Raw genomic sequence first — 26,127 nt, forward strand, 5'->3', positions numbered from 1 at the left:
ATATCGAAGTACTAAAAACTGCAGTACAACTCACCCTGGCCCAGGATAATAATAATAGGGAGGTGGTCGCTCGTATTCCGTGCTAAGCGGAGGCGGAGCGGCAGCAGCAGCTGGTTGGTATCCAGGAGGACCACCGTTAGGGAAGTCACAATTTCTGAAAAAATACCCCTTCGATCAGCAAAACCACGCAGGAGAAATTCGAATAATGTAGCTTACTCTCTATTCTTCGTCAAACGTGTCGAATAACGAGCACAAAAAAAAAAAAAAAAATAAAAAAATAAATAAAAAATATTCTCGAAGAGAGTTATCTTTTGCCATAGCGTACGTATGCCTTAGCGAACAAACGAATGACGAAGCTGCTGAAGCGAAATCAAAGTAAATTTTATATACCGTGATTCTCCTGTGAAATAAAGAAAAGAAAGGTGACTCGAATTCGTAATAATACTTTTACGCATGCTCGTTTAAAAATCCTTGTATACGTATGTTTTATCGAACACGATTGGACACTGATTGTGGCAGTGGCGGTGTAAGTATAACACTGATACCACGCGAGTCACTTTTATTCGATCATCACGATCGCCAACAACCTGACACAATTTCTTTTTTTTTTTTTCTTTATTTATTTATTCCTGCAAAAGCTCTAGCGAAGCTATTTGCTTGCGACGCAAACAAGTTGAACAAAAAGAACGAACTAAGGAAAACGAGAAGTACGGAGACACAATTGATAACAATCTGTCTTGCGACTTACGTGCAGAGGCGTATCGAGAGACGCGAGAAGTTGCCCCCCCGCAAGGTTCCCACTCACCTGGAAATAACCGGGAAAAAAAGCGTGACCAACGGGGTTGCATGAGATGTATGGACGGGATCAAGAATAACTTGCATGGTGTCAACAACATTCTGCACCTCACAACGATACTTTTATAGGTTTCTGTTCTTCTTTCCTTTTTTTTTTTCATTTCGATAACAGTATCATTATTTATGATATGGATCGGACCGCGCTGAATCTAACAGGACACGCTCGAACCCTTTACAAATACTCAACAAGAGTGAACGATATATTTTATTCGATAAAAGTAAAATTTATAGTAACATAAATGGATGAATAAAATTTATTTTAATTTACCAGAGTTATTGAATGGGTCAAGTAGATATTTCTAATAATTTCTAAACTGGATAATTCCAAGTGATTCTAAGTGATTTTAAATACTCAATCTTTTACATTCATATGAAGCTACTTGACCCTTTCAAGATGTTCGATTCTTCAATGATAAATACTGTACAAGGTAGATCATGCAATTCATACATCTTCGATGGTTGGTGGTAGAGCAATACGATGCGGGAAAAGACGAGATACTTTATCTATGATTAGGTTATCATACAAAGTACAAGAGACGGGACATCGGTAAAATTTCTTCTTTATCCGTTTTGATTTACAAGTAGGGAAAGAAATGGGGAATATACAATTCGAGTCGTACGTGGTTCGACAAGTACTTACAACTACATTGGGACTGTTGAAATTTGAAATGTCGTCACTGACCTGAACAAGTATCGTGCGAGTTTCTACACAGAGAGCTTGATCCCATCCTCGAGTTAAATCGAGCGGTTCGGAAGAATCGGTGAAAACAAAAAAGGTGAGAAAAAGAATTTCGCGCGATGAGTGGGAACCCTGCTCACCGATGAAGGGAAACGAGAAAAAGGAAACGAAAGAAAGAGAGATAAATGAAAGATCGGTGATGGTGAGAGATCAGGCGCCGAGATACAGGAACCGAGAGAACAATAAGTTTGTAAGTAAAATAAGAAGAAAATTGCGTAACGTGTCACAGAAAGCTGTGTTTAAGATTTTTGCTCGGTCCAAATTGGATGTTTTGCAAGACTTACTGCGTTTCTACGGATATGCTAAAGACTTTATTGTGAGGTTCTGTTTTGGAGGGGGCGGTATGTTCGTGGCTTCGCCACGTGGGGGTGGAACTGTAAAATAAACCAGAGATGAACTAGTGAACCGGAGAAATGAAAGGAGAAAATCGTCGATCTCAAACAAAAAGACACCTATTGAATCCAGAATCGTTCAAGAGCGTGGCAGCTCGCGATACTCGCGAGGAACAACCCCTAGAGGTTTCTGACAACCCCCAAGAACGCATTCTCCGCTTCGCTAGATACGGATAACATTAACAGACTTTTATTTTCTTTTCCATTCCATCTTCATTCAAATAATGCAAGATGACGATCCGAAATGAATAGAAAAAGAGAAGAGAACCTTAACGCGGCAGCACTATTCTTTCAAACAAACACCTGTCTTCGAAATATTCCCTGATAAAGCCGTAGACTGAGCTTCGTTTTGGAACACAGCGTCTCTCTAAAGAACTCTAAAGAATTAGGTCAATTTACCAGCTATTTTTAAAAAACTTTACATGCTTGAACCTACCAGGTAAAATCAGAAAATGAACAGAAATATTTCTTGTCTTAATAAACGTGTGTTTGGCTTCCATGAAATTCTGCCAATTTATTACTTATTTTTAGAAGACTCGCGTCGTTGAACTTAACGGATAAAATTAAAAAACCAACAAAAATATACTTATCACGCTTTCCTGCTGTGATCCTCATATGATAAAGAAATAAATCACAAATTCAGTGTGTTCCCAAAACGACGCTATGATTCAGCCAAGCTATCTCTCAATATAATTTCTTTCGAGGTGCTTTATCTTACGAAGGACGAATAATGCTCTCGCTTCAAGAAGTTTTCGACCGACAGATTCGAAGTGACTTGTTCCAACACTTACTTCGGCGCTACGTCAGAGTATCTGGAATAATGATGATAGTGGGACGTGCTCTGATGCGCTTCTGGGACTCTCTCTCGTTCGCTGTATCCACCCGCTGGACCGTCGTAGCTTTCGTACTTTGCGTAAGGGTCTCTGCTGTGCGACACGTATTTCTTGTCGTGAACACTGCAAGGAAAATGAACGTTTCAGTAGAGTAAGTCACGGGTCTCCGGGGCACTCGTCATGCGAGTTAGAGAGTGTACTATTTTGCTAAGCTGTTTCTGCGTGTTACGTGTATCATTAATCTCCTAAGTAGCTTTGGTACACGAGACAAAGGGCTAACTGCCACGCCACTAAATTCGTACGTGTGTTTCTGTGTGTATGTATGTATGCATGTGTGTGTGTGTAAGAAAGAAAAATTCCATTTTTCACACGACTAGTTAAAAGCTCCGAAAAACGCGAGAGCGTTAGTATATTAAGATACATTAAATGTTTAACACCTTCTGGACTGATTCACATAATATATTAAGGATGATAAAATGTTGAATCACTGACTTACATGTTTGTTTAGTAGACTGCAGATGTATATGCAAATTGTATATGCTTCAATGTTTGTACATGCTTAATAATGTACATGCTTATATGCAAATTTCAATTGTGAATGCAATTGTAAAGATAGAAGTTAAGCAAAGGATACTTTTGATATCCTTTGGATACTTTATGTGTATATTTATAATATCTAATGCACTTTGAATATTGTATCTTTCTGAATATTTCATATATTCGTACTCTGGATATTCTATATATGTATTTTTGTATGTCATAAGCAATCTGTGTATTTCTACATCTCTTAATTTTTTTATAAATGCACAAACATGTTCAGTTTACATATTACATAATATAATACATGTGATATAAGAAAGTCGAGAAGGTATCAAAGTTCAAGTAGCAGATGATTAACTATATATTTTAAAGACTTTATACCTATGTAATTGAAACGATATTGTGGGATCTGCAATTAGTATCATACTGCGTATAGATCACAGAATTTTGTTATTTTAACAATTGAGAAACTTTCTGGAAAAAGGATCCACAAGAGGGAATAACGAATTGAGTAAATTGTATTACAAGTATTAGTTCTAGCGTTTTAATATTAGCAACGTTTAAATTAATAATTATAATGACCCTTGAAAAATTTTAAATAGATAGTAATTGAGTAGAAAAATCATTTGAAATATATATATTTATCACAGATATATAGACCCGTTTTTTAGAAAGGTTCTAAATTTCCCTTTTCCCTCTACAATTAGTTTCTTCAACGAAATAATTCTGATCCCACAATACGTTAGCTGGAGTGCTCATCGTGTTAGAACTAATCATGCAGACAAAGAGTAAAATCGTTCTAATCAATCAAATCACTACACGATTTCCCCCGGTACACTGTGTCTTTCTGATCGCGAAATATCTTAAATTGGGGCGTGAAGAGTAGTGGAACGTGAAACGAACAAATATATTGTGTTCACAGCGTTAATGAAGGATTCACGTGCTATACGATCAACATAATTCAACATGCGAGCAACTTGGCTGTTCTTGTTGTATACTTACTGAGTAAGGGGTATGTTATCCCTGTCTGCGTACGCGTCATACAAATATTCACTGGAACGGAGCGTGTTAGCGGTTAGATTCCAACAACCATTCCACACATTAGACAGCTACTTTTAATTTAATATGAACTACTGCATTGGTACAATGAAGAAAATTCGATCGTCTTATATAAATTTACAAATTAACATAGAAGTACGCGGGCTGAAAATCATAGTAATGTATGGTGCAAGTCAAGATTTTAAGAATTCGTACTTAGTTATGTATTCGAAATTTTGAAAATATTATCCCATTAGTCTGAAAATTACTCGATACGTTTTCACGGTTCGAAAAAATATAGAATTTTTTATGATAATAAATGCAGATGGACTCACTTAAGTACATCACAGCGATTCTCAGCTCTTCGACATATAAATTGAAATTATCGGCCTAAGAATCCATAAAATGCAAACTTTTTATGTATTTAGATAATTTGCAAGGTAAATCGAAACTTTCTTATGTAGGTAATTAATCAGAGAAATACAGAACAATAAATTTGGAAATATATTGAAGATATCGGACGATCGAATTTTCACGAAGGACAGAGTTTTCGAGCCAAACATTATTATTCTCCTCTTTCGTGGTACGTTCTTGCGAAAAGAAGACATGTACGATCAACGCGACAAAAGTCAGAAAACGATTAGTTCATAGCTCACGGCACACCGAGATAGAATTGAGAATAAAGGCGGTGAGCTTACAAGGAATAACGCGTTCGTCGATTCGCACGGGATTCGCTCTAGAGAATTGGCGATGCAATTTTGAGACTCGCTAAACAAAGTGGAAGGATAATTCATGCCGAGTAGAAAATATCGATAAGAAAGATATCGCAAGCGCGAATATGTGCATGCTGAGGATAATATGGAAGCTCGATTAACTACCAGACTGAGACAGAAGGCTGTCAACACTTTCTACATAGAGGGTGCTCAGAATCTGCTGGCCAGAAATTAGCGAAGAAAATCATAGAAGCGATTGTTTTCAAGTGGATGTAATGTTGTTTCTAATTTTCCTAATATTTCTTCGGAATAATCAAGCCAATTGTTTATCCCTAAACTAAAGTTTTAAACGAACTGCAATTTCTTCTGTTCCTTTTCGATTTAACGAATGATGTGAAATAATCCCGATCTCACAACAAAGGACAGTTTGGGAATTTAAAATCTACATGCACCGGATATCTAATTATATTTTGGAAACATTTAATAGCGTTGAATTTATCAATTGGGTTTGAACGATATAGAATGAGAGAAACTTACGCTTCGACTAGAGGTCCTGGATACGGATCCGATTTTTGGTACAGCGCGCTCAGTTTCACGCAAAGTACTATGGTTGGGATGAAGAGAATTAGACACCAGCCCACACTCACCCAGAAACCATTCTGTGGATTACGAGTAGAAGTATGATATACTGTAATTTTGGCAATTTATAAGAATGATTATATACAGAAGAAAGTTGATCAATTGCTTACAAATGGATCTAGAACCCGGTTGCATCCTGCGACTAGCGTTGCATTATACGCGTTGGAGACTGGAGCACATCTTCCTACGTCCATCAGCGCGTGTTGGATAACTAGCTCGAGGAAATCATCAACTTGACGAAGGAAAGCGTTTCCAAATTTGGTTGCCAGCTATAATAAAAAAAGCGAATTGTGACGCAATTACTTTGAAATTACTATCTAAATATTCTAAAATATTCCCTACATTTGATCGTAACTTAAAAGATATAAATAAATAATTGTTCACTTATACTGTGTATTTTCATTTCCTACGCTATCACTATGAAAATGCTTAAGATTCTTAGGATGTCTATTTTTAACAAAGTAAAAGGCTTTAGCATTTTATTCTAAAGCTGAATGATATTCTTCTATATTTTTTCGCGGGTATCCGTCAACTTTAATGTCTTTCCAAATATTGTTAGTAATTTTAATTGAAGAAGAGATATTCAAAACCTACTTGTTGCACGTATTCTGGCCCGTCTTTATTCAAAAACTGCTGCGCCTTCGTCACTTCGTTAACCAGATTATGAATAGCTTCCGCCATCGAACTATGGTTAAACTTTATCTTCTCCTCGAGTGTCACAGCCTTTGTAACCAACTGTTCGCTAAGCATTCCCATGGGTTTCACCAACTGGTCATGATAATATGCCAAGTCCATTGCGTTTTTCTCCAAACTGACACGAATGTCCTCTTGTCCATTGGGCAATTCAGCTGACACATCTAATAATTGTTTCGCTAGATGTTCCAGGTTGATGTTCGTGATATTATCTGCGAGGATTTCCACATACTGATAGAACTTGATGTCACTGAGACCACTTTGCGCAAGATCGTTTAATTTCGACTTTGCACTATCCGTGAGGATCACCACACCAGGTGAGAGACTGATTTTGCGTCGTAATTGTTGGATTGTGTTGTTGATGTCGTAACGGCCGGCGTATTCGCGCAACGAGCCTATGTCGAAGATGTCGCCTACCTTCAGTACATTGTACAATGTTTCGTTTCGATGGCAGTGTCTGTCATGAAGAAACAATGGAACTGTTTTTTATCTTTGATAATGTGAGAGACGGGGAAATGTAAATAGCGGTTAATAAGCATCTTCGATCGTAGATAATTTTTTATAATCTTCTGTTTTTTATAATTTTTTAATAATTTTTTACTATACACTTACGTGATTATGTAGCTCATATTCACGTCAGCATTCGGATTCTGTGGATACAGCTTCTTTTTGATCTGCACAATTTCATCAACTAGGGCGAACATCCTATTATCCTGCGGATTCTTCAAAGGTTCACAAACAGCTCTTTGAACAAGAACACCAATGACCATGTGTACTACGGTTATCACCATTAGAACGCTCGTTAAGAGGAAAATTATCCAAACAGCCCTGGGAAAATTCCGCAAAATGTTACCGATATCTCGAATCACCAAGTGATACAACAATTTTAGCAACGTTTTTAAAAGCTTACATCATAAGAAATCGTGCCCCAGATCCTTTGTTACAGCAATCGTCCCCATAGCCATCAGGTCGCTTTCCGCAAATGCCACAGAAGAGACCGAAAGTCAAACACATTAAAACTGTTAGTAGAATTCCTGATATTCCAAGGCCAAGATAGTATCTGGAAAAAATACACATGTCAGAGAGAAAGGGAGGGGGCAGATAAATAATCCATACCGTGTATTTGAGTATTTTTCAGAGAGAAATATTCACATATTGGGATAAAATATAATAGAAATGTTCAAATACTCGAACAGAATAGAACAGAAATATGCAAATATTCGAAGAGGAGAGAAACGATTCGGACGAAATGTACAATACAAATAAAATGTTTTTCATTGTTTCTCACCTGTACGGTATATACTGATCCACGTGCTTCCATGCATGATCTACACCCTTCATGTCCTCGTTTATCTCAACGCCTATCCTATCAAGGAGCACTGTCATATTCTTCGCCAAAGCATCCATATGCACGCTGACTCTTCTAATACTCGCGCTCACGACAGGAATGGTCTGGTTCACAGCATGTTGAATGTCTTTCTGAATCTTCATGAACGACTCTTTGCCCTGGCTCACTTCCGACACGATGTTGCCTTTCATCAGCATCGTGATGTTGTTCAAAGCGGATGTGACGTTTGGCAACTGGAAAAAATCATGTACGATCGTTCGATATAAATGATCAAAATAAAAATAAGATTGTTCGTATCTAGCGGAAAAAGAACGATTACGCCTGAGATGACACATTAAATGAGAACATTGTAGAACAGTCAGAGTATCGATATGAAGAGTGTCATGCTTGTGTCTATTTAAATGGTCAATCCCCAGGTATGTTAATGTTAACGGTATGTTAGAGAAAAAGAGAGAGAAAAAGAGAGAGAGTGTGTGTGTGTGTGTGTAACTGAAAAGTGCATTGAAATGTATCAAGTCTCTTAAAAGCTCTTTGTAGCAGACTGACGGAATGCATAGAGTGCTCAGCTGGAAACAAAGTACGTTTAAGATGTGTTCGACAGGTTTCAATTCAGAAAAACGTAGTAAGAGAAAACTCAGTGCAAAATAGGAAACGTTTCATTCCTTCTAGACATTTTCCGTGTGTGTTACACGCTTAATTAAATATGAGTTGTTTCTAAAAAATGTAAGTCTCCTTTCCTCGTGGCTAGGTTTAAAGTAAGGACAATAATTCGAAATCATTCTAGACGTCACACACTTAACAGAGGTTGTCAATTAACGATACACATATCGAACGTTTACACATAATCGAAAGTTGATCATGCTTTAGCTTATGACTTACAGACTGAAGCTATTTGGTGGTAAGCATGGAATCAGATAAGTTTACACAATAATTCTATTCGTAAACCAATGGCTGGACATCCATAAGATTAAGAAAACAAACTACGTCTGCTATACCGCTAAATGTATAGTAACATCACTCAGTTTTACTTTTACTAAAATTATTATTATATCAAAACAGAAAAATGATTGTCTAATTTCCATTGGTCTACTACTTGATTAGTACAGAAACACAAGCAAATCGAACAGGTTTATTAAGATTCATTTTCCTTTTTGTATAAAGTTACAGAATCAGCGAGACAAAAAATAAATAAATAAATAGGTAAATAAATAAATTAGAAAGTAAAATACAAAAGAAAGTAGTGTATTACTATCGAATCAATGCAGAAATGATGTCACAACTTCTATCGCGGTTTAATGTGAAGAAACCGAACGAGTAATAGTGGATTTTATAATAATCATCATACCTTCGGGAAGTATCGGTCCATGTACTGTATGCATATAAAAGAAAAAGAAAATTAGATGCATGACGAACAATAACGATTGACAAACAAATGCAACAAAAGCGGAAAATACCTTGTCGAACTCCACTTGAACCGACATTTGATTCACTTTGTAATCATGCAGCACCTGTTTGCAATTTTGCGTCTTGCAAGCCGCGAGCGTATGAAGGAGATTGTTTTTAACACCTCGTACAACTGGAACGAATACAAAGTTTGCTAAGATATCGTTCTATTAAAATATTCACACCTTTGTTAAGTATTGAAACGCTTCTAGGGAAACAAGGGCAGATCTGACTATATTAACAGGAAATTATTAAAATCTTTGAGAATTGTCGATTCATTTGGAAGTTTAGATTGTATAAAATTTCGTATGATCCGAATAAATTACCCAGGAAGTATTGAAATATTTAGAATTTGGAAGTTTAAATTGTAAAGAATTCATATGTTCGATATGCTAATGATACAATAATTATATAATATAATAAATTCTTTTAATTATATCTACTGTATATCGCGATTGTGATTGATTTAGTTAGTTTTAATATTCGTATTATTAAATTTTCTACGATATTTGTATTAATATTGTAATTGGTAACACATCTGTTGTGTCTATGATATTTATAACGTGTTATATTTCTTCTACTATAATCTATCATATTTTATATATTGTTATTTAAACGCACGTTGCAAATGATAAGCTTGGCTATTTGGTTCATCTTCAATTCTTTCAATTCCAATTTAAATTGTCGTTATCTTGTACAAATAAAATATGGATCAATCATCATGTTTTAAACGAGGTCAACAGATGTTTTAATATTTATAAATGGAATTGTACGATTGTAATAGAAGTACTCGGCATACTATCGATATTCCAACGATTAGATAAAGATTAAAAAAAACGTCCGCTATCAAGATTACAATTTTTGAATAAAAATTTCTGAAAAGTTATTCAGATAAAAATCAAGGAAACTTTTAACATCAAGAATATAAATAATATTTCAAGTAACAATTTCCTAGAACGCCAAGGTCATTAAATAAAAATCGAGAAAATTTCTGGCACCAAGAACATATAAATGAAATTTCCAACACGAATTTCTTAGAATATTACAAAAAATTAAGTTTTTTTATCTATGGTATCAGAGGAATCCGTACCGATATCCAGTTGACTAGCGTTGGTCCTTAGATCGCGGGTAATGGTCTGCATGATCTTCAGGTCCTCTTTAATGGACTCCAGGCCAGCGACAATGTCGCTTAGATTAGTCAACGAGACCGCGTGGGAGTATTCAGCGAGTTGTTCAGTGACGATTCTACCGCTGGCCTGAAGGATGTTGTTGAGATTAATTTCCAGCTCGTCGAAATTAGTCTTGAGAAGGTTATCGATTGCCTCCTTTGTGTTGCTCAGATACAGCTTCACGTCTTTCAGGCTGATTTTCACATTGTTAGGAAACTCCTTGGTCCCATCCTGCATGTACTCGTTTGTTACAAAGGCGCAAACCACGCCAAACCTGAAAGTTACATCGAACCGTGGCTTCGTCGTGTTGTCTTTTATCGAGGGAATAAACAAATTGGAAAGCTTTCTCGATTGGGCTCATTTCCATTATTCTTGATTGGATGTATTTATGTTTTTGTCGATACATTATTTATTGATACGGATATTCGTTTGAACATTCCTTTGAAATGCATATTGGCCAAGTATAAAAGAAAATACGTGTATATATATATATCAGTTTATTTTAAATTTATAAATTGGAGAGGGATTAATGAGAGGAAATATCGTTCGACTATTTATTTGGGTCAATGATTAACTGAAAACTCGAGGGTAATCCTCATTATCGAAAATGCATTTAACTTATTTAATGTTTGTTACCGTGTAACGCGATATTATTTGAAAATGGAAAGAGTAATTGGAATTAAATCATGGATATTCGTGAAAATCCATATTTTTACGAAGATTTATTTCATCCGTTAAGTATCGTGAAGACTATATCTTAAATATTTTTACGTGTAGAAACTTTTTGTAAATATATAGTCAGATTAAAATAAATCATAAGAAAAGGAAATACTTACAGAATAATAGTAGCGACCGCAATGAGCACCATGCTCAGCATCACTTTCCTACAATGATCGTGTTTTTTGTCAAAGGGTTGACTTCTGGCGCCACAATGGCCAGCACACCTGCAGCAACAGAAGAACAAGCCTACGCAGGGTAAAATCGCAGCCAGGAGAAGTCCAACGAACGTTAGGCCAGCCAATCCACCGTAATGTGTCGCAATTATTTTCCATTGAGCCAAAGAATACTGAAATGTTGGTACACCATCCACAACAGTGAACATTCCTGCAACAAAGAAAGATCATTGTCACGTTGGTAGAGCTAAATATCGAGCAATAACAGATTTTGTTCTAAAATCTCTTATTTTAATTTGTTCTAAAACATCATACATAATAATTTTTTATAAAGAAAATCATTAGACCGAGGATTCATTTCTGCAATTTCTTATTTCTATAAATACAGTTGGAAAAATGGAAACTCAGTTGGAAATTTGTTCCACCCACTAAACCATCGTAACGACCGCTTTATTTTGGGTATTCTATAAAAATATTTTTAGGGAAGGAAAATTGAAGTACGGAGAGTAACAAGTAGAGTCATTGTTACTTAACGATTAAAAATATTTTTAAATTATTATTAATTATTAATAGTTTTAAGTTATTATTTCTAATTATTTAAAAGTATAGAATTTCAGACTGATGACTTTAACAGAGAATCTTAAAATTTATATCTCGATAGTGGATAAGGTAAAAGACACGAATTTTTAATGTTTCAAAAACGTCTGAATGTCAGTTACAAGAATATGCAATAAAAAATTCCAGGCATCCATTAAAAGACGTTTAAATGTCACCTTTATAGGATATTTTGAGATTATAGCGAGATCAAAAAAAGAAAAAAGGCACAGTATGTCCTTTTCGATATCATACGATTTCTGTCTCAAATATTTTTTCTAGCATCTCAAATAAAAGAGTAATTAAGCATAACAGAGTTAAATAGGACACCCGGTTATATACCAAAATCATTTTTTACACGAAGATCGTTGCACATTATGCTAGTTTAAATATAGCGTCTCATTGAAGAAAAAAAAAAAAAAAAGAAAAGGTGAAGCACGGAAGGAGCGAACAATCGGTGAAAGGGAAGAGAAGAGGAGCAGGAGGAGCAGCGGAGAACAGACATTAAAGAGCATATTTTCCATCTGCAACCCCGATACCGCTTTTTAGGGCGAGAACAACGGAGAAAACGGGGACACGGTCGGATGTAGGACGTAGGTCAGGAAGGGTTGCCAGGTCGAAGGGTGAACGTAATGAGAACGGAGGGAGGGAAATTTATTTCCTAGTTACTCCTGGGAAAAATGGATCAAACGTCGATGACCGGTCGGCGATGGATTAAGACCCGTGGACCGCTGCATTGATTTTCCGATGCGCCATGCGGTAGACATTCTACAGGACACACGTGATCGTCAAGGTTATCCTGCACAACACGCACTCGTCAAACGATTAGTATAATCGTTCGAAAGAAATCAATGTATTCTCAGAAGCTTTGCTTTTGTTAATAAAAGATCTGTCTCTTCGTTCCTCTAAGTTTGTCTTTAAAAAATCAATTTCGGAGGAAGGGGGAACTTGTGAATTTTGTGGAATGTAGCTTTATTTTACTATTTTATACCTATTCGATTTAGTATTTCATATCTTGTTTACTTGTCCGTATATTTTCAGATAGGTTTCAAATACTATCGATATATAATCATGATAGTCGCGTCTCGTTACGAAATCTTAAAATGTTTCGTATAATACGGTAAATTCGTGAAAAGATTCCGCAAGTGGATATTCTATAAATGTGTTTCTACGAGTTTGAAATATTTTCAAATTTTGAAGAAAGACGAGGAATAGGAACAAAATTTTCCATAACACAATTAGCAAGCATCTTGGCGAATGTTTATGCAATTACAAAAAGCTTGAAGCTGCATATATGAAGAGAATGCATATTATTACATAAAAACATATAAAATATTCAAAATAAATATGATATGTTCACTGAGTGGAATAAACCTCTATTTTTATTTTCATTTCTCCAGTTGCATTCGTAAAAATAAGAAAGATAATCTGCCACGAATGCAATCGTCCAGTTACTACGACATGTCGCCTTGAACGACATGTACTGTTAGAATCGAATGCACGGCATGGTCAGGTTAAACCGTTTCATGCAGCTTTTGCGGAGACTGTACGACCGCAATAAATCCACCGGTGCACATGAATTCGCGTGATTCCTCGATATGCCAAGCGGCAGCTTGCACCAGTAACTTTGCGATGCACTACGTTTAGGAACTAGTCCCGACGTATTGATAAGGGTTCCTTTTGCATACGAATTGTTCCTGGCGTTTTACTAGCCGATTACCACGAATTTCTATACTAAATATAGATCTTCGTTTCACTTTTTCTATTTCCGACCAACGAAATTAACATTGTAAAATATTACGTACAACACACACACATACACATACATAGCAAATAAATATAAACTCAATTCTATTCTTAGATTTTTATATTATTATATTTGTATATCTTAGATTTTTCGTAATATTGGAACAAAAGTTGACGAAATGGTTTGTGCAATTTCATATTATAGAACAAAACCAAAGATATAAGGAACAAATATGTTCCTCTTTCAAAGTGTGGAAAAAATTAAATTTCCTCTGAAAATTATATTTTTGGCTGTGAAAAATAGATTCTTGGATTTTTCTTTATTTTTGATTATTTATATTGATCTGTCAGATATATTATGCACAAACTTATTTGAAGTTTCGTGTTGAATATCCGCCCACACAGATTTTATCCTTTTTTTTAGATTCAACGATATTTTCTGTAGGTGGCTTCTCTCGATCCGTGAAGCATTTTTTGCTAGAATTCCCCACGGATTCTCGTTTGGGCTGAGATCAGGACTTAATGCTGACCATGGTAGTGGTTTTATTCCGAAATCTTGAAACCACATATTTATCGTGGCAGCTTGATGAATAGGAGAATTATCTTGTTGAAAAATTGTCTTTTTGGTTCCTAGTTCAGTTATGAAAGGGAATAATATGCCGTGTAACATTTCCCTAACAACGACGGCGGATATGCTTAAAGTATTATGTCAATTAATACGATATCATTATATTATATTATAATATTATTATCTATATGTTATAATATTTATGTTACAAATTATGTTAAACTGAATTTTCTGTATTATTCATACGCTCGTACGGACACTGTATTCACAAAAATATGAATTTACATAAAACTCGGCAGCTTAGTGAAACGTTAATAATACTCGTACCTAACATTTTATATATTTTATTTGCGATGAAATTAAAAATAAAAAAAACAGTCATAGCCATTTATTACTTGTACGTGCGATGCACTGTACGAATAAAAAATTTGATATTTTATTCGAAGAAATATTATCCCTGCGATATAGTAACAATATCGATACAGGAGGGTAATATTTAAATATTTTGAAAAATGGGGCATTTTGTCAGATCGAAACGAGCCATGTAATTCGTGGCTCGAGCAGCAGTTCATCCATTTTTTCATTCTGCGGCTAGTTGATTTTAATTTACAGACTCGAACTGGAAGCTTAATCGGTCGTAACAAAATATTTTCCACTGCGGTGCATCCAATCGGGGAAATTTATCCAAAAGAATTATTCAACTGGAAAAAAATAAACACAGTTACACTCGTTGCGAGCTTCCATTCCGACATTTAAACACTAAATAAAATTAACCGGACTGTAAAAGATTTAAAAAAATTTTTTCCTAAGATACCTACAGCGGTGCAAAAGAGTATACTTCTTTTCGTGTTATCATAACTAAAGAAATATACATTGTAAATATATCATGAACTGTACACCTTTCCAACGATGACGTATCTGTGACTGATTGCAGTGTTCTGTCTTTTTATAGATGAGAAGTCACTAAAAAGCGAACACTAATATTTGTATTTTTTCCGTTTTTCCTTGTGTTAACTATACTTCGTATTTTCTCAACAATAACAATGAAAATGATCTGCTTTCTACTTCCACTGTATGGTAGAGAATTATCCTGTATCAAAAGTCAAATAGAACCAATATACCTCACCAATCGAATTATTTCTGAAAATTTTTTCACATCCTGTTAATGATATTGAAAAGTTCAAAGTTACCGAGAAATGGTATTTTTTATAATGATATATCATACATAATAATTAACATAATCGTACATGAAAAAGCCCTGAACGTATGCAAATGTCTTTTTATTTCTTTATCTGCTGTAACGTAAAGAGAAGTTACAAAGAATTGTTCACACCGCTGTAGATATTTTGCGACACACTTTTGATTAATTTTTTACGGTTCTGTTAATCCTATTTAGCGAACAAATGTTGGGATGAAAGCTTGCAACCACTGTAACTACGTGTTCGCTTTTTCCTGGTTGAATGATTCTTTTGGTTAAATATCCATATATCTTTTATACGTATTTTTCAAGATGATTTTCATCTACGAAAATTGAAAAACCTCGGTTAGATTGTTTCAACGTCTGACGGAAAAGAGATTCAGTGGTGAACAGGGCAATTTAGTGGAGGTCAGTGCAAACCAATTCTACGAATTGTGGGACAGAGAGCTAGTCAGTGATAGTGAGTGATAATAGCGTGAGCAGTAAGAGCGTCGTTAACGCTTTTATATGCGAGTTTGTATCAGGGGAACGCAGGGAAGTGCTTGTTCTTGCAATCGTTCCTGGGGGAATAGTCGACGATGTGTGTTTCCGTTGAAAGTTTGCGACATATAAAACCATCATAAATGAACGCATTTTTAAACATTAAGAAACTTACAGCAATTAGTATCCTCTTTTCTCCTTGTTAATTCCTAAATAGAATTCATGATATTTTGATAAGGATCTTTTACAAAGTGAAATTCACTGAGTCAAGTATCTGGCAATGAATATTTAAAAAATGCGTAAAATTATAAAATTTAGACCATTTATGCCCCGAACAGAGTAGAGTTTAATATCTATCGATAAATACAAGATTTTCTGTAAAGAAAATTCTACTGAAACAAATACATCTTGTGATAGGTTTTTTAAAAATCTAAATGAAATATTACAAAACTAATATTTGTTTTCCAGGGTTTATTTTTTTATTTGCTAACATTATATATTCAGCAAATAATTTTTTGCAGATTACCAAAGAGTTTCTCAATTTTTCTGAAACAATTCTTTGAGTCGTATCACTTTTGAAATACAAGTCTGGTATTTGGAATAATGCACCTGTATGATCTAAAGCATAAAATAAAATAAAATTCCTTCTAGTTTTCAAACAAACGTACCGAGTAAGTGTCTTGACTCAGCTTTGTTTATGAGCAACATTGTACATCCACTTCTGAAGTCTATCTTTTCTACGTTCCTCCACAAATACTTCCTTTTCTACACGATTCGCGAGATAGAAACACCAAAATTCATCTCTTAGAACATAAAGAATGGATTCTTTTAATATTTCTCATCCTTCCTTACGTAAAGGAAAAGTTGTACGAAAGCGGTGTTTATTCACGACACGTTTTAGCTACTTTTCCCTTCGCGTGTTTTGGCTGTGTTACTGGTATCGCCGTAACTTTTAAGATAGTGGACATTTGTATCGCCTGTGGATCCTTTTCATACCTTTTGCTGTCCGCTATCCACCAACTTTTGAAAAACTCGAGCTGTCTGATAAATTAGTACGTCTCTCGAAGACTCCTGTGTAATCTGTTAAGCAAAACCTGAACTGAAATCCTTTACATTGGCGAAAAGAAGCAGAGTGAATTTAAAGGAAGTCCAGTTTCCATCGCAAGACGCTTGCTTCAACGAAATCCACTTCGCATAAAATTTTTAATTTATCGAAACATCTTAAACTCTGCGAATTAAGAGGAAACGAAAATGAAAGAAAAATAATATTTGCCGTAAATTTGTACAAATGTTTCCATTGTTGATTATTTCGAAATAAAGAGAAACACGAAGAAAAAAGGGAAAACAGAGGAAAAATAGAAAATTTTAATAGAGAACTCAGTTAAACTGAGATATGATACTTTTGAAACACTTGATTTATAATAATAACTAGAAAAGCTTTTGAGAAATTGCAAAATAATAACCAGAAGAGAAAAGCTGTGGAAAAAGATTAAAGTGCTTTTTATTTTCATGCTTATGGTTGGTAATGTAGATGTTATAAAAGATCACGATAGAAACCTACGACAGGGTATTAGCATAATCACGGTGGAGGTCAATGACTGGGAAATCGATCGAAACCCTGGACGACAGTGAGTCTGTTGCACCGGTGCAACGAGCGTTCACCTGACTGTAATGCCCTTCTTTAATTATTCAAAGGATTTTCCAACCGCAGTTCTTTGACCCACGTTCTTTATTATTCACCACAATAGATTTTTATATTAATTATTTGCCAATTATATACACGAGGGATATTTTTATATTGAAAAAACAACGAGGAAGTTTAAAATTAGCGAAATGAAATTCTTGCGATAAACAAGAATTTGTTCTCCTTCAATAACGATAAATTATCGATTTTATATCAATCAAATACTAATTATATGTACGAAGGATATTTATAAATTAAGATAATGACGAATAAGGTTAAAATTACACAATTAGGATTTCTATAGTAAACGATGAATTCGTTTTACAATTAGACTACTAAAAAAGTATTTATTTCGACAACTCCAAATCTGGAAATGATGAAATATATTAATGTTTGAATTTTATATTTTTGTTTGAGAAATCGCAAAAATGTTCGACTGTTTGTGGTTGATAATTTTTATTTGTCATTTCTCGTGTATTTAATACTATTACACGATGCCTTGATACAACGTAACCATGGCTTTGTAACACGAGAAAACCTCGACCTCCGTGCTCAGTCGATTTCCGGTTCACAACGATGCACGAGGACTAACCAGCAACGTTAGCGGAAGATCACCTTTCTGATGAAACGCTTGAACACATACACGACGAAAATAGTCTAATTAAGACATCTAATTCAAATATCTAATCAAATTATTCCTCGCATTTTAATAATCAGCTTATCTTTTTCATCTTGACGAAAGTTTCGAAAGCGAAACTTCTTATCTTGAATATTTACTTTTTATCTTAAAACCAACGTAAGTAGATTGAATTAATTATAACTAGAGCGGGGAATTGTATGTAAAACGATTTTCCATCTAGGTTCTATTTTCTTAATTACGTTCTGAAACATAATTTGCATAAAATTCTGCGAGCTGATCTTAACGCGCGCTGTTTAAATAATAAACGTAGATAGATAATAACTTGGATTTCGAATGAATTCGATCGTTTATTTTCAACTTAATTTTGTTAAATTGATATTTCAGTGATAGGTGAAATTGATATTTTACGAACATTGATACAATAGGGCTTATCCGAATAGCCTAATATCTGAAACATAATAATTTACAAAAATTGGTAGTTTAAAATAAAGTACATGGTATGTTTGGTCGTCCACGCGCATCTTTTTTCAAATATCATTGGAAATTCTATTCTGAGATCATGACACGAGCAACTTTGAAAGAAAGATATTCAATGAAATAGAAAAAGAAAGTTGTCGAATAAAAATATAATAATCTTGTTCAGATTCACACTGATAAATGTTCCGATAACAGACTGTTGTATTAATCTATGTTCTGATAGCTGAAGTTCTACCGTGCCAAGAAAACGATTGAAAAATGGTATGAAGGTTTCCAGTACAATTAAGAGTCAAGGCTGTTTCACAGTGTGTTAAAGAAGCAACGAAAAACAAGGGAAAACGGTTTTAAATCCGCCCAACCGAGTCGCTTTTCACGTTATTATCCGAGCCTTCTTTCCTGTAATCCCAAAGGAGGCGATAGCTATTACTGTAATGAAGAAATCCATTAACTTTCAATACGGTAAATATTGGTACAGCATGTATTTTCATCGAATATTTCCACTTGGTTGCTCGTTGATACGCGATGTTATCGATTTATTAGCTCATCGCAAACTTACAAAGAATTACACACCAGCTATCGAAAGTATTTGAACACTTACCATAGGAAACTTTTATGTTCGTATTACACGTATGTGCTATGAGAAACATTTTGAATCTCACTAGCACTGTCGTGATTATGTTGCGAAAATATAAAAAAACACATAAAATAAAGGAATAAAAAATATTATGGCTTGTAGATTTTTACGAATAAATTATGTCTGTTATACTAAACATTTTCAAGTTTCATCAGCATCATAACGAAATACACTTGTTATGATTATGTTGATATAATATGAAACGAATCTGAAAATGTATACAAAAATTATGAAATTTTTAATGAACAAATATTACTAATGTACTTAATAAAAAATGAAAACAATTATCTAGAACATATAATGAATGTTAAATGTGAACCCACTGAATATTACGTATATTAATGTAATTTTCAATAAAAAATCAGAAAATTTCTATTCAAATTAATAATCACATAGCCAGTGATAAAGAGCACACGCGGGAGCATATAAAAAAATTTTAAACTCGGAATTTAATATTCCCGCGAAACCTTTATATACCTTCATATATTTTATAAACTTTCAGAACTTTTGTTTTAAATTGTACTATACAACGTACTTAATACATTTATAAAATGTTTTTACAAGTGTTTGAACACCTTTTTCAGTAACTGTGTACTTAATCCAGAAATTAAATAAAAAACAAGTCTGGTGATATAAAAATTGCTGCTTCAATTATTTTTTCATTTAATGATAGCGTTTTTCATTTACAGACAAGAAATTCGATATACCAGGGTAACGAAATACCTTTGTGATAAATTACGAGGGAAGACAGTGGAGAAAAAAGTCCATTGAAGAGGATCCACATGATTTGTAACTCGAGTTCGCGTCGTTCTTTTCCCTTTGCTTCGTTTTTCCAAGGTCCGCTAGACACACATCTCATTATTTTCGAGGACAAAGTGGTTCGCGCTTTCCTCCCTGACTAAAAACCCGAAGACACTTCCGCCTCTAGTCTTGTCACGCAGCTTTCGCCCCCTTTTCGTTTTATTTTTCCGCGGCGCGCCTTCGTTTGTGAAACAAGATTATTCACCGTGCAAACGGGTGCTCGAGTCGTTAGGAGAAATCTTTATCGACGTTGCGATTAAAGTAAATCGCCGCTTAATTTCTTGCAAATTATTCTTCTCACGATTCGCGATTAAGCGAAATTATCAATCGATGAATTTCGAATAAATCGAAAGGAAGTTTTAAGATGTACGCTTTTAGGGAAGGCGTGAACAAATGAGAAGATGAGAAATCGTAGATAATTAGTGGAACAATCGATACATTTGCAATTCATCATTTTTTGTTAGAATTGCAATCTTTCTCCCAAACTTTCGTTTCGAGTATTTTAAACAATCGTGGAAATGTGAAGATGTTGCAATAATTCGTAGCAGAAATCGAAATACAGTGGTTTTCAATCTACGAGAGACAGCAATACTTTTTTACGAAACTTTTTTACACTTTTTTTCAAAAGTATGATTCTTCTCAACTTAGTCCATTGAATGATTAAAATTTACCAAAAAGGATGGATTAAATATTTGCAAACTTTTTTAGATGACGAAAATTCTTTTGGCCGCTCGAACAGGTTTGAACAAATTAACTCGTTTCATAACGCTAGCCTGGTCCAACTTCTTTGGCAAACTTTGAGCATCAAACAAATTACGAAATTCTACTGATTTTTTTAATAAACTTAATAAGTAATAAAAAATAATAAAAAAAGATGAACGATTGCCTTCTTAATGAAATGATAAGAAGCAAATTAGTTTCTCACGTTCTGTCAATTAATTTCTATCATTTTGTAGATAAAGCGAATCCCCGCAGTAAACGTGTTAGCTGACGATGTTCGAAATTCTAAATTGTTTCGGTTGTTGAATACACGACAAGGTTTGAGGTGAGACTTGACATGTTACGAAGAGGACAGTGGTCTGGTCGAAGCTTCCGGTACATTGTCCGAAAAGGAAACGTGATCCTAGGACGTGGAGGAACGTTCGAGTAGTCGGTGAGTTTAAATGAAAAGAAAAGTAACCGAAAAAAGAAAAGAAAGGAAGCTATAAACTGGAGATATTTCAAGAATCTAGTCTTCCTTTTAATTAATTATTTTTAGCGTTTCTTTTTTTAATCGTGGGTATAAGGAGATTGAATTGGAGAACGAGACAAAGCCAATGGTTTTCTGTTACACGATCAGGGAAGCGTGATGCGTATAGAAAAAAAAAGGGGTGTACTTGTATCAAGGAAGCCAATAAAGCTCCAGGTGAAGTGCTACAAGTATTGCATAACGCTGTAAGACGATAAATCCAAGTTTAGAATTGTCTAATGTTATCTGTCATCTAGTAGACCATGTGGAAAAGCATTCTTTTACCATTCTCTTATGCGATAACGAAATACAACGTGTCTACGTATTTCAGAGACATGATTTCTACCTTCCAACGTAAATGCGTGTATCTATAGAATCACAAACGTTCGATCGAATATAACTTTGCGTATTTATAGAACTTCAAATGGCAGTTGATATTAGATTTATGCAGATTCTGAACGGCGACGTGATGGAAAAGCAATCTCAGATATTCTGAAGATGACGCGTTTTAAGGAGATTCGCGGTTCTTGAAGAATTGTAGGTTTTGAAAGCTCGATATTTCGCAGCTTCTAAACACGAAAGCCTAAAAATGTCCACGTTTTACGATCCGAAGGATGGTAAGTTTACGGATTTAAAGATAGGGAAATTTGGAAACCTCGAGGTTTCGTAGATTCGAAAGCTAGAAATTTCGGATATTTTAAGATTCGGAAAGTTCGAAAGTTCTTAATCAGACGGCTTGAGAGTGAGGAAATTTCAAGACTCGAAACTTTGCAAACCGCACGATTCTACGATAGGATTTAAACGATTTAAAAATCTGACAGCTTGAAAATTCAAGTGTTTGTGAATTCGACAGCTCGAGGATAAAAAATTTGCAATTTGCGCAATGCGTACATCGCGAATTCCACCTAACAGTTCTCCTTCTAACGTCCAAATAAGGAATGAAAAATGGTCTTACACGTGGAAAGGCGAATAATTTAGGGAGGCAGTTATGCAGATAGGAAGGGTAGACGATATTACGGTACCTAACACGTAACGCGGTTATAAGTCAGAGTCTCGGAACGAGGCCTAATAGTGGAATACGGCTTTCTCCGGTTGGAACGAGGTAAAATCACCGCGAGGCCATTCCGGTAATCGCGGCCGTCCACCACTGTCCTTCGTCTAGGAATATGTAAGCGCTTAGAAAGTCATTAACGCTTCCCACGCGGCTCCGCTGCTTGCACAATGCGCCATAGACTCGTATTTATCGATGAATGTAACGAGATACGAATGCAACATAATGCAAGAAATAAACATGCAACGCCAATCATCGAGCATATATTCGAAAGTTTTGCCTGGCAAACAGATTACGTGTGCTTTTTCATTCATGCTGTTACATAGGTATATCATTCAGAAGCAACGGAGCAACTGGTCAAATTCAAAATTGGAAAACGGAGAAAAGAGATGACACGTTGCAATTTCTATTTCTCAAAATTTGTCTCCGAATTTACTATTACCGATACCGTGTGCTTTTCTTTTCTTTCTTTGTTTGTCGATGAACAAACGTCTGAAAGCAAGTCACTTATTTCCTGAAAATCGAACGTTAATCACGTTGGTGCTCGATGAAATCGCGAAAGTGATCAAAAGTGGCGTTGAATCATTTCAACTTCTGGGAAGCTGGTACAGTGAGTCATACAAGTAACGATGTAGATGTTTGATTTCTTTTCGGAATTCCTTTTGTATGGAAGTTTCGTAGACCGAGACAGACGTAATATTTAACGCGATTAATAAGAGAAACGTGGATCAAGGATGTAACGACGAGAAGTAACGGGACTGATTTTAACCTCGACAAGTTTCATTGGAATTACGCTGCTGACGATAATCTGAAAGGAATATCGTACTGTGTCTTGTGAGTTAGAAATAAATAATGTTTGAAAGGATGAAAGAATAAAGTACTGAATCATTTTTTAACAACAAAAAAAAAAGAAAATTGGAATTGCAGCAAAACATTTTCTCTTTCGTTTTCTATTATTCCTTATTTAAGGTAGTTGTGTTCTACAATATCAAATTTTCAATTTAACATTTTTTCGTATGCTCCTATGTATGATGATTTTTTATCACTGGCTATGTCAGTATTAATTTAAATAAAAAATTCTCGTGCTTTACAATAGTTACAAGAAATTGAAGTACTACGAACTTTTACAGTTTATTAGACTGTAAAAATGAAAAGTTCGTTATACACCTCAGTTTTATATAATTATTGTAAAACTCGGGAAATTTTAATTCAAATTAATTAATCAGAGATAAAGGTCAGTGTTATATATTACTAAAAATTATAAGGAAAAAGTTGAACATCATGCAGAATAGAGAGAATAATAACATGTTTTATTCTGATATAATATTTATGAGAGAATATGAAGTTGTGACATCATATATGGAAAAATAAATTTTCGTTTCCTGGGAAATGTAAAACTTCTGTTTCTAATTTACAAAATTTTCGTGGCCCAGAATCTGGTCAACCTTCTTTCTAAAAATTCTTTTTGAAACGAGAATTTCCAAACAATTTCTTGCATCGATGTCTTTAAATTAATATTTTCAGTTACCACAGTTGCTTCCTTCTTCTTTTTATTGGAATTCACGAAACATACAGTTCCACGTATATGTGCATGTATGTTCTTTATTCAAGGTTTCTGTTCTACCCTTACTTTCTCAATCTCTTTGAAGTTCGCATTAGAAAATTGCACTCGCTCGTTAAAACTTGGAAACTACAAAAGTGGATAACTAACAAATACTAAGGTTTGGTAAAAATAAGAACGAAGTCAGAGAAAAAAGTTAGAGAACAAAGTAAAAATTTACGAGACAGTTTAATGTTTGAAATCCCGAAAATTTTTCGTTTATATATTTTTTATTTCACTTTGCATATTGCTTATTTAAAGTTCCAGTTACCATTCTTCTCTTACCTTCTCGATCTCTTTGAAGTTTGCATGAAAAAATTGCAATTTGCTTACTAAAACTTGATCACTACAAAAATTAAGAAGAAAGTTAGAATTTATGAAACGACTTGATACTTAAACAGTGGAAAATCTCTCGTTTCCATCTCTCTTACAAAATTAATCGCGCTTCTATCTATCGATCGCATTAAATATGAAAAATTACTTAAAAAGAATTTCCAAAAGGATTGGCTGAGATCTGGAACGACCAGAGGAAACTATCAGATATCGAACGTCGCAAAAAGGACTGCGACTTATATCCAGATGAACGATAATTTCCATAGGTTACGACATCGAGACCAGATGAGAAAACCTACGCGCGGAATGAAAGTAACCGAGAAGTCCGCAAAACACAGGACAGAAAGTATCTCTCCTTCGTGGAACAAAACCGCAGCCAGAGTTGCGAGAACGTTATTCTACCGGAAGCTGGGGGTTCCCCTAACACCTAGACAAAACGAAAGGGAACAGATCAGGGAGAGAAAAAATGGAGGGAGACGAACAAACACCGGTTCAGTGGACTCGACGATGAAAGAAGACGATGAGATCACCTGCGAGAGCACGGATGAATCAGCGATTCGTGTATCTAGTGATGGGACTGAATTGATGATACTCAAACAATTTGATATGCTACAGTGACTCAGGAAAGTATTTGGACACTTTGTTATAGAATACTTTTGTGTATGTGTTGTATGTGTTACGTAAAACATTTTCAAAATTCATTATCATTACTATGGTACATACTCGGGCGATCATGATTACGCTGTTGATAAAGCTTGAAATAAATATGAAAATATATGTAGAAGATATGAAATATTTATTGCTAACGTATATATGTAATAAAAAATTACAATATTGAGATTTATTAAGTATAATGGATAATTGACTGTTTTAAATACATTATTGATTTTTGAGATTATGGAGTATACATTATCAAATTTGATTTGAGATTTATCAATGATAATCATGATTGTCGGCTCTCGTTGGAATTATAGTGAAATTTTAAAATGTTTCGTATCACACTCATATCTGACATATCCATAAAAGATTTCTGTAAGTCATAATACTTTTCATTCATTTACTTTATGATTTTTATTAAGTGCCTTTTATATGCATGCAATATGTATCCTCTAACTTCTATATACATCTTCGGATTGGTTTCAAATTTTATCAATATTATCGCAACAACCGCATTGCACTATGATGCTAATGAAATTTCCAAATGTCTCGTACAAAACACACGATACATTCATAAATGATTTTTATAGGTGTTTGAATACCTTTTATTCATTTATTTTATACGTTTGTAACGTATTACATCTTGCGGTCTTTCTATACATTTCCAAATTGCTTGCAAACTTTGCTTATATAATCGTGACATTTGTATTTCATTATAATGCCAATGAAATTTCAAAATGTTTCGTATAATACATAGTGCTAGTGAAATTAAAAAATACTCTGCATAACACAATATGTACATAAAAATTTTCTATACTAACTATTGCTTCCAACTTTTACCGATATAACAATGAAAATTCCATTTCACTAAGATTTTAATGAGATTTCAAAGTGATAACGAAATTTAAAATTACTTTCTATAGAATATACGATATGTACATTAAAGTTTTCCTATAGTAATTATTCAAATAGTGATTTGATCCACGTTTTTCATACGATACGATATAAATACGAGATCCGTAAAGTATTATCGATAAATATGAACGCGGTATCAGTCCAACACTACGAGTAGCGGGCTTCTGCAGGATCCTAACGGCACCACTCGAGAAATTAACGACCTCGGCTCGTGCACGAGCACTGG

General features: G+C 34.6%; 1 protein-coding gene across 6 annotated transcripts in view; it reads right to left on the minus strand.

The window, feature by feature from the left end:
• The window catches only part of LOC132913526 (prominin-like protein), a 70,076-nt gene that overhangs the window by 5,536 nt on the left and 38,413 nt on the right, over positions 1-26,127 (minus strand). Inside the window, exons 2-15 of one of the 6 annotated variants that reach the window (XM_060971932.1) lie at positions 11,239-11,506; positions 10,324-10,676; positions 9,245-9,366; positions 9,136-9,159; positions 7,731-8,023; positions 7,353-7,502; positions 7,055-7,270; positions 6,344-6,899; positions 5,860-6,018; positions 5,648-5,769; positions 4,362-4,412; positions 2,778-2,942; positions 1,879-1,968; positions 35-154 (exon numbers count right to left, since the gene is read on the minus strand). In XM_060971932.1, coding sequence (XP_060827915.1) covers positions 35-154; positions 1,879-1,968; positions 2,778-2,942; positions 4,362-4,412; positions 5,648-5,769; positions 5,860-6,018; positions 6,344-6,899; positions 7,055-7,270; positions 7,353-7,502; positions 7,731-8,023; positions 9,136-9,159; positions 9,245-9,366; positions 10,324-10,676; positions 11,239-11,506 — 2,689 coding nt within the window. Of the gene's footprint in view, positions 1-34; positions 155-748; positions 806-1,878; positions 1,969-2,777; positions 2,943-4,361; positions 4,413-5,647; positions 5,770-5,859; positions 6,019-6,343; positions 6,900-7,054; positions 7,271-7,352; positions 7,503-7,730; positions 8,024-9,135; positions 9,160-9,244; positions 9,367-10,323; positions 10,677-11,238; positions 11,507-26,127 lie in introns of those variants that run through there. The other 5 variants (XR_009659402.1, XM_060971933.1, XM_060971934.1 and 2 more) reach the window with 5 other exon arrangements.

Source organism: Bombus pascuorum, chromosome 13 (assembly GCF_905332965.1).
Source record: "Bombus pascuorum chromosome 13, iyBomPasc1.1, whole genome shotgun sequence".
NCBI classification, from domain to species: domain Eukaryota; kingdom Metazoa; phylum Arthropoda; class Insecta; order Hymenoptera; family Apidae; genus Bombus; species Bombus pascuorum.